Consider the following 15,541-nt stretch of genomic DNA (forward strand, 5'->3'; position numbering starts at 1 on the left):
CACCTCCCTTAAAAGTGTTGTGATCATCAGGGAAGTGCTCCACATGATAGCACCCACCTGTGCCCGGCACAGGCCAAGGGCTCAGAAACTGCTGACTGCGACAGTTTTAGAGTTGCTCTGCTGGACATGCCAGGGGTTCATTAAGATCTGCTCTGAATCCAGAGCTGGCCCCCAAGAGAGTCTGGGCAAAGAAGGACTATTGGAACAGTATTGTTTCTTCATTCAGTAAATGTTTTTATGAGTACCGACTATGTGTTAGGCATTGAGAATAAGCAGCAAATTAAGACCAACTCCGATGGGGCTTCAGTCCAGACAGGGGAAACAGCGCAGATGACAAGAAAAGAAAAGTACAAAGTAATGCCAACCTTCGTTTGGCAACCTTTGGAGAGAGACACTGCCTGGTGGTTAAGACTCTAGGCTTAGATTCTTCTGGCTGTTTGACCTTGGGCGATTACTTAACCTCCCTGAGACCCTTTCCTCATACATAAAATGGGGATAAAAAAATATATCTACCTTGGGGATTTGTGAGGACTTAAAGAATTCACATGAAGCTCTTAGTACTGTGCCTGGTTCCCAGTAAGGGCTCAGGCATTAACAAGGGATGAATATCTTCAACGGACTATTCCCAAAACGGCCTTTCCCACTGCAGTGAGGGTGTGCGGCTACGAAAGCTACCGGAGGGACTTACTTGGCAGCCACAACCCTCCAGAGATTGAGCACCAGCCCCTCAGCACCAGACAAACCAGCTTAATTGTTCCGTGTTCAAAGAAGGCCAAGACACAAATATCAAGTAAACATACTCAGAGGTCTTTATTCTTGACCCTGTAGACCACACTCTCAGGGCCCTTAGATGACTGCCATTCTCAAGATCCAACATGTTGCATTGATTTTAGTTACAGACAGAAATCCACATTCATTAAAACCCGGGGTTTTGAGGCTGGAGGTGCAGGAAGCCAGTCTGTGGGTCAGCCAAGCCTTTGGAGCTTCAGGGCCAGCAAGAGTCCTGCCCGGGTTTGGCTGTGCTTAGGGCATGTGCTTAGAGCCCATTGGTAACACAGGACACAGGTATAGGGTTATACAGGGGAGGCTCTGTGCCCACCTGGGGGCTGAGGACCAAGCTTTCCCTCTTTACAGATATACTGGCTCTCTTACTTCCCTTTCAGTGGTCCTTCAACCAACGCCCATACTCTTGGAGCTAGAAAGAAGACAAGAAGGAAATTCTCTCTCTCTAGCTGCTCTTGTGTTTTGAAAGCTTCTGGTTAAATGTGAGGGGACCAAAGGCAGTCCCCAGAGTAGATGGTGGTGGAACAGTCATGACCTGCTGCTTCCCGGGGCGGGGAGCTCATCAGTGGGATTGGGTGCTTGGGGGCGATCTGATCAACAGCCAGAATGCACCCCATGCCAAGCCTGCGCCCCATTGGCCACTAAAGTTCAAAGCTGATCCCACTGCTCAGGCCTCTAAGGCTACATCCCAGAAATTACCCGGAGCCCCTTCCACCTGGGTTCTTGGTTGGGCACCAGAGTAAACACAAAAGTTAGCGCCAGGTTTCTAGAGGGCCTATGGCTGCTTTCTGCCAAATCCCAACATTGCTCCTCCTTCTCCCCATCTCCCCAAATCATATTTTGGTTGACTCCTTGAGGAAAAGGAAAGTGCGTTCTGCCAAATTCTATCTTGACAGCCAGACTACTTTTAAGAGCAGTGCAAATGCTGTTCTCTTTCCAGAGCGAGGCAAAATGAAACACTGGGTTGCACCAGCAGAGCTTGGCTGTGGAGGATCTTTTGTTGTTGTTCTTGTCATTTTGTTTTGAGTTCTAAGGTAATTGCCCGAATGTCTCAGTGACAACTCCTTTGGCCAGAAAGAGAGATGGAAGGGGCAGGGATTGGGGCAGAGTGGATGGAAAATAAGATGCTGACCTCCAGGCTGGAGTGCTCGGGGAATGGGGTTGGTGGAAATGTTCCTTGAGACATCAGATGGTTTTCACAGTAAGAAGGTCAGCTGAGGTCATGCTTTTGTCTCCAAAGACCAAGTGGCAAAAGCAGCAGGACGTGTCACATTAGTTGTCAGCTCTGGATGGGGGCGGGGGGAGGCGGGGCATGATGAATTGCTGTCTGGGCCTCTAAGAACCCGCTGCACTTCATCCTTGGGCCGAGGAATGGGATTCAGTCTCAGGAGAACCAGTGCTAAGGATTTCCCGACAACCAGCATCTCAGGGAAGGTCTTGGCCTGTGCTACATTCAGCGGGTCAAATTCTCTCTTCTTCTCACCAACACAGCAATGGCACTGAGGAAACAAGTGGGAAGGGAGGTCCAGGGGACCTGCTGGCACCAATGTATTCGGTCACTGAGGCTGTTTCCACGAAGTTCTGCCACCGCCACTCACTGGGTAGGGACTTTCCTTCTAGAAACAGTGATGAGGTATAGATGAACATCTCAAGAAAAGAGAGCCCATTGGTAACAGGGCTGGTGAAGATAACCAGGTGCCTCTGAAATGGAGAGGTCAGGCTGTACCGTAGAGCTCATCTTCTCACTCATGGATTCCAAGCTTTAAGAGTGGATTATAAATACTTTGGGCTTCTCTTCTGGTGATGGGGTGCTGGAGAGTTCTATGTTATCCACAAGGACATTCTTGTCTTCTAGTCTAATGACAGTGGGCTCAGGGGTGGGAGAGGGGGTTGGGTTTTTGTGCATGTGGGGCAAGCTGGTGTGGCTGATGTCCAGGTCTTTGAAAGCATGAAGCATGAACACACCCAGAATGATGGTGACAAAGCCAGAGAGGGTGCCCACAATGTCCACTGCAGACATGCTGTACCATTCCTTGAAGAGGATAGTGGAGGAGGTAACCACCACCGTGGTGAAGAACACGTAATAGATGGGGAACACCAGGGAGGTATTAAAAATGTCTAGTGCCCTGTTCAGGAAGTTGACCTGAGTGCTGAGAGAAAGTGCCAGGATGAGGGACAAGATGTAGGGGAGGGGATGCCGCACAACTGGCAGTCCCTGGAAGAAGTTCTTAATGGTGATGCCCAGGCCCTTGACGGCGGACACGGAGAAGGCCCCGATCAGCGAGCAGATGACGATGTAAACGAGGATATTCCTTTGTCCGTAGCGTGGCGCGATGACGAAGATGAGGACGAGGCAGAACACCAGCAGAAGCACAGCAAACACGATGTACCCTTCAGAAGGGGTGGGAGATGGATAATCTGAGCTGCAGAGGATGCAGTTAGTTTTTAGAGCCCTCTAACCACGGTCATGGGATATAGCAGTAAGGACATGGGCTCTAAAGTCAGGCAGACATGGGTTCCAGGCTCACGTCGCAACTTCTTAATAATTGGGGCAGGTTATTAATTAACCACAAGACCTCCATTTCCTTATTTGTAAAACAGGCCTAATAATAGGGCCTTCCTCCTAGATCTTTTTTTTTGCGGGATTAAATGAGATAATGCATGCTACAAGACTGTGTCGTCCCCCCAACCCCCGTTAATCCCCATGTGATGGTATTTGGACATGAGGCCTTTGGAAGGTGATTAGGTCACGAGGGTGGCACCCTCATGAATGGGATTAGTGTTCCTGTAGAAGAGACCCCAGAGAGCTCCCTCACCCCTTCCACCATGTGAGGTGAGGACACAGAGAGAAGTTGGCCGTTTATGAACCAAATCTACCAGGGCCTTGATCTTGGACTTCCCAGCCTCCAGAACTGTAAGAAATACATTTCTGCAGTTTATAAGCCACCCAGTCTGTGGTATTCTGTTATAGCAGCCTGAACAGACCAGGATAATGCATAGAACATATTTAGAACTGTGCCTGGCACATAATAAACACGTGATAAATAACATCAACACGCATCAGCCTGGGAAGCCCGTGAGCTAACCCTAGGACCAGCCCCCCAACTTTCCTTCTTTCTTTAGCTTCCTTCACCTCCAGGTGGCAGCACCTGGCATGGTCAGCCCCCAGTTAGACCTTCCTGGGGTTCATTCCCCAGTGTCTTCCTGCTCACGGGGTGGGGGGAGCCTACCTGTGTCTTTCATTTTGGCAGCCAACTCAACGACGGTGGAGACCTTCTCTTCCTCGGGGGCGTGTATCACCATCACTGTGCTGCCGGCCACACAGATCACACAGCCCAGCTTCCCCAGCAGATTCAGATTCTCTCCCAGGAAGTATGAGGACAGGATGGCACTGCACGAGGACATGGGAGAGACGGTTTAGCAGCCAGGCCTGTCCCAGCATTCTGAAGGAAAATGGGGGCTGAGCAAGCATTCGTGGAGAAGAACAGATCAGGACTTACTACTCTTCCCCCAAAACGTTTGAAATAGAAATTTATGGGAGTGTTACAGTGTGTGCTGGAGGAATCGACATACTTGTGGATTTCTTTCACTTCAAAGACTAAAGGGATCCCCAAACAGAAGAGTCGGAAAAGCCCTTCAGGGCATTCTTGTCTAACTTCCTACCCAAAGAGCACATCTTCCCTTAATATTACCAACAGACTGCTTTCAGGCTTGGCTTGTATACCTCTGATGCAAGCAACTGACCCCTTCACAAAGTAAATGAATCTATCGTAGGTTCATTCTAATTACCAAAAATATGGTAATTTCTACTCATTGTCCTATTTCTATTCCTTGAGTCATACAGAGCTATTCCTTGTTCCATTTGTATATGCCAATATAAACAACCACGATGACAATTACAGGCACTATGTTTTGGGCTTATATTATGGACTAGGTATTACGCTAGGAATTTTCTACTTACTATACCTCATTAACATGTCACAACTCTTTGAGAAGTAAAATATACTATCTCCATTTTATAGCTGAGAAAACAATCTCGTAGAAGTTAAAATAACTTGGCAAGGTCATACAACTGGTAAGTAGCAGGGCCAGGATTTTAGCTGAATTTCTGTCTAATTATAAAACCTATGCGTTTTCTTCCACACCTCATTAAGGAGAATCCCAGTGACTTCCCTGAGTTTTCTCTTTCCTGGGCAAAACGCCTCCAGTTTCCTGCTATTCCTTGGTGATATGATTTTCATTCCCCTCACCTCCTCAGATGAGGTGGCAGAGGTGAGGGAAGAAGGGAAGGAAATTGGGCAAGACAGGTGTGATCACAGGGCAGGTTTCCGTTTCTTTATGAAGGTAACCTGAGCTTACGGTAAAAAGCAGTTGGCTGATCTAGGACTGAATTACTCCCCAAAATTCCGGTTTAAGGTATCAAGAGAGAGGGGATTGATGTCTGAGCTCCTCTGAATGTCTTCCATCGCTCCTCTAAAACCACCCAAAACATCTGCATTCAAGAGAGTCGGGGGCATTGGCATAGGCAGAGGTCACACAGTGGAGGACTCCCCACCCCTCCTAACTTCCTGGGAGTGGGCATTTGCACATCGTCAGATATGCCGTAGTGCTATCTCAGCTACATCAGCCCGCTGTGTCATGTGAGGCATGCCTCTGTTTATTTTCGACTGGGTAAATGTTACAAAATTGCCATCAAGAGCGTAAAACAAAACAGAGGCAACTGTGGGTGCGGGGTGTGGTTCGCTGGGATTTGCCAAGACTCCCGGGTTACGCCAATGATCACAGCCAGCGTCAAATTGGGCTCCAAGACCCCCACGGAGGAACTATGTTTATAGTTCAAGAAGAATGTGGCAGTGGGAAGCCCACGTAGCCCTGGAAGAAATGCCTTCAGGTAGGGATTATTCGCATCCCCATTGAGCAGATGGGGAACCTGAGGCTTGGGGCAGCTAAGTGACTGGTCCATGGTAATGTCATTACTAAGCGGCAGAGCTTAAGGTTGGAGCTCATGCTTTTCAACTTGCACGCCGCGCCTACTGACACACCAAAACGTTGACGTGAGACATTCAGCTTGGTGGCCCCGGAAGCCCTTCCAACTGGTCTGGGCTTGGCCTGTCCCTCTACTGGCCAGTCGTGGGAGGGGATGCTAGGACAAGAGGCAGCAAACAATCCAGGGCTCGGGAGCTCCAGCCAGCATAGTGCCCCTTTCTGGGAGCTGGGACCGACCCAGGTCCCTGACTGCAAGTGGCAGGTGACCCCACTCACAGTTCCAGACATCAACAAACTGAAAATAGGAAGGAGGCAGAGACAGCAAGAGAGGTGACAATAACCTTATGAGGACACTCAGCGCTCCCAGAGGCGTGACGACTGTCGCAGGGGCAAATGCGTAGGCCCCGAAGTTGGCAACTTCTCCAGCAGCCACTAAGAAACGAAGGGAGAAAACAGGCTCGTGTGGCTTCGACGCACCGTCTCCAGCCCACACTAACCTGGGTAGAGACAGCTTCATTTAGTGATCAGCCATTCACAGAATCTCGGGCCCACATTCCCTAAAGGCTTGGTCCTTACGCTTTCCCCCTAGCGAATCTGATTGGACGGTCAGGCCCAGACTCTCCTGATCAAATCCTTCCATTTTAAAGATGGGCAAGCCAGGCCCAGAGTCCAAGGTCACATGACATGCTTGTGGAAGGACGCCTTCCTGTTCCTTCGGCGTCTTGGCTTCTAGTCCAGGCCACCGGTAAGTGTACCTCAGGGACTGTTCATGTTTGGTCTGTATCTTAAGATGCATTCTAGAAAGTGTTAATTTCCAAAAAAAGAAACATTTAGTTACTGATTCTCCAGGTACCACTTGGTCGTGGAGCCATCTCTCCCAGAGGAACTGTGGGCAGGTGGTTAGAAAGTCTGACGTCCTCACAGGGCCTAATTCTCCACATTTGAGTTTCTAGTTTGCAGACTCCTGCAAGTGCATTTTCTGTCTCTGCTGGTAAAGAATGACCTGGGTCTGCCCTTTGAAAGGAGAGGATGAATGTGGTAGCCCTGGCTAAGACTGGGATCAAAACCTGATTTATAAATGGAAAGCTGGGTAATCTTCCATTCGAAAGAATTAGGGTTTGAAAGCCAGCGAGGGTGATGGAAAGCAGGGGAAACGTGTGAATGTGCAAATCTGGGCAAACTTTAAGTGGCAGACCAGCCATGCTCTAAGTGAGCCAACACACTGCCTCTGGAATGGAAAACCTGGCTGAGGAGCCCCAAGAGACTCCAACCGGCAGTGATAACTCTCTCTGTTTCAAGGGAAGTTGAGAAATGACACCTCTAACATTAGCAGCTCTCTACAAGCCTCTCTGGGGATACACGTTTCATGGATGGACTGACTTTGGGTGGAGAATGTAATCTGAAATACAGGGAAGATGTTCTTCCTGCAAAGATTGCCAAGGTTTTCCCATTGAGAGTCACACTTTGCACAATGAAGACAGAAATGGCCCCATTCACCCCTCTTTTCATCTCTGCTTCTGCCATCAATGGGTCAGTGTTGTTAGGAAAGAGCCCACTTACTGGTGAGAAATCCAGCCCACCACATGGCATTCTTCAGGTAGCCATACCCTCCATCCACTGCAGAAAGGAATGGACAAAAAGTTAGAGCTTGGCCATGCTTTCTCAGGCACCTTTCCCATCTCTACCTTCACTCCCCAGTCTTGAAGGGTTCAATATATGTTCCCTGTGGTTAGTCCTCTGGGCGTGCCTCTGGGTCCCCTCCTGGGCGACTTTATCCATTCCCAAAGTTTCACATACCATCTTTACACTGGTGTCCTTATTTCATATATGTGCACTGAGCCTTCCTTCTGAGCCTAGATGAATGTCCAATTGCTTACTTGACATCTCTTGGATCTCTCACAGGCATCCCAAACACTGTCCTAAATAGAACCCTTGATTTTAAATGCCACCCACCCACCAAAGGAAATTCAGTAAGTGGTACCTCCATGTACCTAGTTGCTTAAGCCAGAACCCAGGAAATCACCCTTGACTCTCCCACTCCTTCACCTTTTGTGTTCCATCCATCCCGCTGTTTCCCTCTCCAAAGAGCATCTCACATGTGTCTGCCCCACCTGACTCCAAGGCACTACCCCCTCTGGCCTGGGGTGAGGCAACAGCCTCCCCAGGTTCATCTGGTGCCACTCTCACCATCCCTTCAAACCCATTCCCTCACAGTAGCTGATGGTCTTTAAGACTATAAAGCAGACTGTCACTCCTCAGCTTGTAACAGGCCAATGGCTTCCAAATACTCTATAAAAGACCAAAATCCTAAACAAGCCAGTTCATAGTTTGACCATGTTCACATCTCCAAAAGCATCTCTTACCACTCTTCTTACCATTATCTTGCCACTCAGGCTTTCTTCTAGTTCCTCCAAACGGATGAGCTCTTTTTGGCCTGAAGACCTTTGCTTTTCCGTGTCAGGGATAGTCTTCTTGATGATATTTGCTTATATCTACACTCACTCTTCAGGACTTTGCTTGAATGTTGCTTCCCCTAAGATGCCCTCCCTGACCCCTTTATCTCTGTTTTTTGCCCTGTTGGGATTCTCTTTCATCACCAGCTCTTCTCCTTCATGGTACTTATTTATAATTTGAGTTAATGTATTTCTTTTCTGACATTTCTCCCACTAAAATGGAGATGCTATGATGCCCAGAATTGTGTTTGTTCGGTTCACATGGTGGACTTTCGGACACTTGTCCAGAAGTACAGGACAGAGCAGCCAAGACCATTGCTCCTGACTTCCTCCCCACACCTCACAGCTCTCCATTTCAGAGAGCACCTGGCTCTAAACCTGGGCATCCAACTGCCTGCCGGGCCCTCCCAGTAACGCCAATCCTCGTGTTGACTCTGGGCCAAGCCTCTTTGTAAACACACTACTTATCTTCACAAGAATCCTAGTGGTTGGAACTGTTCTGAATCCCATTTTACAGATGAAGAGACTGAGGCACAGAAAAAAAACACTTCCCTTGCACAGGATCACATCACCAGGAATGGAAGAGCTAGAATTGGAACCCTAGGAGTTTGCTTCCAAAGCAGTGTCCCGCAGAACACTACATTGAACATGTCCAAACTTGAACCATCATAGTCCCATAAACCTGCTCATACTGCATTCTTCAGCTCAGAAAACAACACCCTCATCTCCCCAGTTGCTCAAGTCAGAAAGCTGAGTCAGTCTCGACTCTGTTTTACCCTCCCCTTGGAGCCAGTCAACACCAAACCCAGTAAGTTCTAACTTCAAAAGCTATCTCTGGACTCCACCACGGTCTCTGTTACCAACGCAATTCTCCCAGTCCAAGTTGTGCAGTCTCTCTCCCCTAACTGGTCTCCTAGGTGCCAGGCTTGTCCCCTAATCCATTGTCCACCCAGCAACCAGGAATCTTTTCAAATTGTCAATTGAACTATGTCTCTCCCCTGCCTAAAACGTTTGTCACTTACAACTGCACCCAAACTCTGTGACCCAGTTTATAAGACCCTTCACGATCTGGCCCTTCCCTCATCTCTTACCCCCGCCCCCCCACCCCCAGCCCCATGCTCCAGCCATCCTGAGCTACTTTCAGCTTCTAACATCACTCATGCTCTCTCACCTCGGAGCCTCTGCACATGCTGTTCTTTCTGCCTGGAACACCACATCCTCCTCTTTTCCCCTTCACCTGGCCATCTCATCAAGTCCCAGCTTCCAGATCACCTCTTACAGAAAACCTCCCCTAACCTTCCAAGCCTGGGCCCTCCAAAATATCCCCAAAGTGTCCTGGATTTTCCCCATGACGAAGAGCACGCCAACCACTGTGGAACAGTTGCCTGTGTCCCCCGTGCGGCTCAATGCCCCACGGGGCACTGGGTCCCCACGCCCAGCGTGGGACCTGGTACAGCTGGTATGCAGTGAAGGATAATTCAATGAATGAATTTTTTTACGCGTGATTCCTTTTCTCCAGGGTGGGTTCATAGAAATACACCTTCTTTCCAAGCAAACAAATCCTTGCGGACAGAGACTCAGGAATTCTTTTGTGGCCTTGAGTGGGCCGTATCTGGGAGTCCGGAGGGCACAGTAGTGTGTCACACTGCTCTGGACGGAGGTATTTGATTCCCATTCAGCTTGCCCAGGATGACAGAGCGGGTAAGAAATAAAACTGGACTAGATCTGGGGTTTCTCATTCTTGGCCCTGAGACTTTTCCTTATCTGTACCCCAACTAACATATCTTGAAGTTCTCCAGAAATGTTGGATTTTAAAGGGAGGTCTCCTGCGGGTGGATTGGATTCCCAGCAGGGTTGACGATGAGCCTTTTGTGACCATGTAGGCCAGGCTCGCCAACCGCGGGGGCCCCCTTGTGAAGGGAGGTTCATGGGGCTGGCTGGGGGCTCTGCTGCCTAACACCCCACACCCACCCTCCCCGCCAGGACCCTACCGGCCCGTGTGGCCCCAGAGGCCACCAGTCGCTGAAGGCCTTTCTTCTTGAGGATGACGCTGCTGCCGATGAGGAAACTAGACAAGAAGGCCAGGCCCAGACCAATGTAGAAGCTGTAGTTCTGCCTGAACCTTTCCTTCCAGTCGTGAGAGGTGACATTGCTGGGCACGTGGGGGCTGAGGTCACCGACGATCTGGCACACCACTTGGTGGGAGGAGCAGTACACGCTGATCAGGGAACCTGGACGGGAAGACCACCATAAGAGAGTCACGCTGGGGACGTCTTCATGCTTTCAAATACTGGAATTGGCTACTGGTTCAGACCCCATAGTTCAGCTGCAGTGGGCCTCCATCCACACTATGGGCCTCAACCTAACAGTAATAAATAACATTCACTGAGTCCTTACCCCCAGCTAGGGGTTTTATTTGCATGAACTCATCCAATTTTTATAACCATCTGTCAGATAAGCGCTGCCTTGAGTTCCCATTTCATAGATGGGAAAGAGAGGCCATGAGAGGTCAGGCACCTTGCCTAAGCACACAGACTATCTGACTTCAGAACTCCAGCACATGACCACTAAGGTGTACTAATGCCCCACTCACCAAGCAGGGTCTTCCAGGCTCTCAAGCATCACGGAATCCAAACTCCCACCCTTCCTAGGCATCCCCTCCCAGCTTCTGGACCTCCAACAGCTCAGGATCACACAAGGATTCTCCCCTCCAAGAGACCTCTTTACTTCCATATCCCCACCTCTAGCCACAATGGAGACTCCTGAGAGTTAACATGAGGGAGTGAGGCGAGAGAGCCCACAGCCCCTTCTAGGCCTGAAGATAATTAAATATAAGCAGCCTACTGGTTAGAACTGACCATTCCCGGGCCTTATTCTAAGACCTCTGATGCCCGTGGTCAGTGGCTGGGGCCTCCTTGAGGCCTCAGAGGGATTGCTGTCCCTGCCGTCCCATGGAGCGTCTCTTTAGTTTGCCTTACAAGTCCTAGAGATCCTGAGAGCCCAAGTCAGCCCTCATGCCCCAGAACCCGCCAACCCTTGCTTGCCCTCTGGCACAAACGCCAAGGATAATAGGACAAACTTGGGCCCGAGGGGCAGACCCTCCGTCAGAAGAGCTAAGTTGCCCAAGTTCAGTAAAACCAAGTAAAGCACAGCCAGTAATCCCCCAGCGCCAGGACTGCATGCTCCTCCACTCTGGGGCTTTGCATGAGCATTCCTATCATGGAAATGGCACAGTGATCATGTCCCGGTTTTAGCGGAAGAAACTGGGGCCCTGATAAGTTTGGTAAGCTGAGTAAGACGACACTGGTGGTACACAGTGAAGCCAAATTGTTCCCGAAGCCCATGTGATGCCAAAGCCATGCACTTAACTGTCACCTACACCCCACAGGGCAGGCAGCAAGGGCAGGCTGGGGTTCCATTTGGCCTCCTGAGGGTTGTTTTAAACTATGAATTCATTACCAACATTTTAAAATCCGATTTCCCATGAAAATTCAGCTTTTGAGCTGCCTCTGTTTACCTCATCGAGCACACCTTTCCAGAGCTGACCACTGACTGCAGATGAGAGTGGCTGCCCCCACAAAGGGACATGTCCTTTGCAATGCCCCAGTGTCCCTATCTGCTTCCCTTCAGTCATTTTGGTTATGTGCTCAGCCCCTGTAGGCATCTGAGTTCGTGACCTCTGGTGGTAGAAGGTCTTTTTCAAACTGGAATTTCAAAACTGTGCCAAGGATGTAAGCCTGGGTGGCACTTCTCAGAGCAGTGAGAACTCCAGGCTGTACTGAGCGCGCCCTAATGGTCCGGCAGCTCTGGCATCAGTGTGTCTGGATCAGAGAGTGGCATCTGGGTGGAATAAAGTAAGGGCAACATTGACCTTTCTTCCATGGCACAGAAGCACAGAATGGTGCTGGGAGAGCCCTGGGAAGACAGCCTAACCCTCTTACCTGCAGCCAGGAAAACTGACGCCCTGAGAAGGGGAAGGACTTGCTTGAGTCTCACAAAAACCTAGTGGCAGAGCTGGGCCTGGAACCCACCAGGGGACATCCATGTGTCTTTGGCCATGGGAGATCTCTCTTCCTGACACCTGTCTCACAATCAAGAGAAGGTGAGACAAGAAGGCATCTCCATCCCTACTCAGATTTGGTCTGACCTCTCACTCCTGTTCCTCAGGTCAGACCGTCAAGTCTGGGGAGTTCCCTGAACACAGGAAATGAGCCAGAGCCAGGACATGGGCCAAGGAAGGTGACTCCCAAGAAGAAGGCCAATCCCATTCCTACCCCCTTCCCCTGCCCTCCCGAAGGTGCATCTCCAGGAGGTGGGGCCAAAGGGTGAGCTTGCCTCTTTTGGGGAGGCCTGAAGCACCCAGGGGCGCAGTAGCCTCCACTGAATTAAGTTTTCCCATGAGGACAGAAAGAAAAAGAGAGAGGGCTGATGGCCAAAGAAAGTCCAGTTCTGAGGAGGATGCTCATTAGACAAATGTGTGTTGGGCCCGGTGATTCCCTCTTCTTTTCCAGAATATGCTAGGACCAGGGAACGTATTCTTCCCCAGGGGAAGGTGAGGCTGAAAATGGACTGCATTGTTGGCCAGGAGACCAAAGCCAGCCAACACCCACAGAGCTGGCTTTGAACACTTCACTGGGAAAAAGAAGTTAGAGAAACAGGGCTATCCGACAGGCTGCCATTGCAAGAGGAGGTAGGAACATGCAGACATACCAAGAAAGGCGTACAGTAGTATGAGTACATGTTTGAGAATCCAAGAGCTCTAATTTTATATTCCACTCCCCCCACTGCAGTAGCTTGAGCAAATTATCAGGCTTTTCAGAGCCTCCGTTTCTTTCTCTTCAGAAAGGAGACAGCAAGGTAATAATACCTATCTGCCCTCTAGGGTTCAGGGTTAAATGAGATAATGCAGGTAAAGGGCTTAGTCTACCACCCGGTTCCTGGTAAGAACTCAACTTAAGCTCAGGGTCTTTCCTTATCCCTCCCTGGGTTGTTCTTTCCCACCTACAGGGTGCGGGTGGGTTTGGAGGTGGTGAGTGTCTGCGCCCCTCTCCCTTGTCTTTGGTGGGCCCCAGGGAGACAACCAGACCTGGGCAGGTGCAAGAATCTGAAGCAACGATACATAAATTACCGTGAAAACCCCCACCTCGGGCTGACCAGCTCCAGTTAATTATGCCCCCCTCTGCCCCCTCCCTCCCCACGCGTCCCCTTCCCTCCCAATCGCCCTCTCAGCTCCCCAGCCTCAAAGGTGGGGAAGTCAGCCAGAAGCCTGCTCCCCCCCACCCCCCCACCCCGCGCCAAGACGGGCCTGACCACAAGCCGCGCTGACCCTGCCCTCCCCGGTTTGGGCCGCCGCAGGAGCAGACGCGAGGGAAAGGAGCAGACGCGGGGAAGGGAAGGCGCGAAGCGCGCGGCGCACCCGGGGCTCCTCGGGCCCGCACGCACCGTTCTGGCAGCTGGCGTTGCTGGCGGGCAGCTCCATGGGCCTTGCGCGCACCGACCGACGGACCGACGCGCGGGCGGCTGGCGCCCGGGGCTCCCCGGCTCTGGGGCAGGTGGCCGAAACCCGTCCCGGCGTGGCCGGCGTGCGAGAAGCTGCCGGGGTCGGCCCCAGGGGTGGAGAGAATGACGCGCCCCAGACGGGGACGGTCCCCGGGGAGGAGTCACCCGGCGTCTCGGGCAACTCCCTGGGTCGGGGGCCCAGCGCCCGAGCTGCCCGCAGAGGGGCGCACGCCCTCCCGGGGTGCGGAGGCTGCCGGGCTCCCCGAGAGGGAGTCGCCGCGTCGCGCCCCCGGCCGGAGGCAAGGAGGAGGGTCCCCCGGCGCCGCCGCTCCGCGAAACGGCCGGACTGCAGCCAGTTGCGTCCGCAGGGACAGAGTTGACGGGTCCCGACAGGTGGGAGAGGGGGAGATTCTTTGGCCGAGGTGGAAGTGGGAATGTGGGGGTTGGAAAAGGCACTGCTGCCAGTTGGAGCCCTCTCAGGCGGGGGTGGTGTCTGAGACCCCGGAGTTTTCCCCTTCTTGCCTGCCTCCCTGCCTCCCTGCCAACATAGGTCTGATCTGGGCACTGGTATACCACAGGCACACCGTAAGTAGGTGCCCCCAAAATGGCCACTATGTCTATGTGGAATGAACGGATGATAGACGCTTGGTAATGAATGAGAGAAGTATATCTCTTCTTCCAAGCCATCGGAGACCAAAATGAGTTAGACATATTCTCTGTCCCTGGAGAACCGTCTATATTAATGAGAGAAACAAAATGGGATTTACTATCTAGAAACTGGTGTCTTCCAAATCACCATGAAAAAAACCTGTGGTATGGAATGTATATTGGCTGCTATGGGTAATAGTACAAATAAATTAGAGAAACCCTATTTTGGACCATAAACACACTTGTGCCGTGCTTGCTATAGGCCAGGCACTGTTATTAGTGCTGAAAAATCCCCGTTCATTTAACCCTCATGACAACCACATGCAGTACAGACTTTTATTATTTACAGAAAGGAAACTGAGGCACAGAGCAATCAAGGAACTTGCCAGGTTTCCCAGCTAGGAAGTGGAAGAGTGAAGATCAAGAGCATGCTCCCACTGGCCACGCTAAATGCCTGGCATTTAGACTGAAATACACTCCTATTCCTGTGTAGTGAAGACATGGGACCACCAAGAAAGCGGTGGCCAGTTCCAGCAATGGTGGCCACTGACCTCCTGGAGGAGGTAGCTTTTAAAAATAGTTACTTATGGAGTCTTCACTATGAGACAGACCCCGTACTAAACCCCACAGAGGGGTGCCTGGGTGGCTCAGTTGGTTGAGCTTTCCACTCTTGGTTTTGTCTCAGGTCATGATCTCAGGGTTGTGAGATTGAGCCCTTCTTCAGGCTTCATGCTCGGCTCAGAGTCCACTTGAGAGATTCTCTCTCTCCCTCTCCCTCCCCCTCTGCCCTTCCCCCTGCTTGTGCTCTCTTTCTCTCTCAAATAAATAAAATCTTTAAACCCTGTACAGACATTATCTCATTTGGTAGATACCATTACCATCTCCATGGTACAGATGAGAGAAAACTGTACTTAAAAAAAAAAACCTTTTGGTTTTAAAATAACTTTAGATTTACAGAAGAGTCATAGGAATAGAAAAAACCCATATTTGAAATACTCTGAGAAACTTGCTCCGGAGGTCCCACAGCTAGTGAGGGCACCAGGAGTAAACAGGCTCTGTCCCCCAAGCCTGTCCTCCCCCCATCACTCTCCACCCTCTACACGTAGAGTATAATACACTTCTAGCTGGGATACAAGGGATGGGTTCTCCCAGCATGTGGCTTCCCCCAACTT

General features: G+C 50.8%; 1 protein-coding gene across 1 annotated transcript; it reads right to left on the minus strand.

Moving 5' to 3' along the window:
- Positions 1-805: 805 nt before the first annotated feature.
- On the minus strand, positions 806-13,811 carry NIPAL4 (NIPA like domain containing 4). Its single transcript, XM_045887603.2, has 6 exons — positions 13,665-13,811; positions 10,214-10,453; positions 7,330-7,386; positions 6,111-6,201; positions 4,014-4,174; positions 806-3,174 (listed from the first exon to the last, which is right to left on the minus strand). The coding sequence occupies exons 1-6, from the start codon at positions 13,699-13,701 to the stop codon at positions 2,546-2,548; spliced, it is 1,215 nt and encodes a 404-aa protein (XP_045743559.1). The 5' UTR covers positions 13,702-13,811; the 3' UTR covers positions 806-2,545.
- Positions 13,812-15,541: the final 1,730 nt, after the last annotated feature.

The sequence above is a fragment of the Mirounga angustirostris genome, unplaced genomic scaffold (assembly GCF_029215605.1).
Source record: "Mirounga angustirostris isolate CCGP_5_RB_7025 unplaced genomic scaffold, mMirAng1.0.hap1 SCAF_7, whole genome shotgun sequence".
Lineage (NCBI taxonomy): Eukaryota > Metazoa > Chordata > Mammalia > Carnivora > Phocidae > Mirounga > Mirounga angustirostris.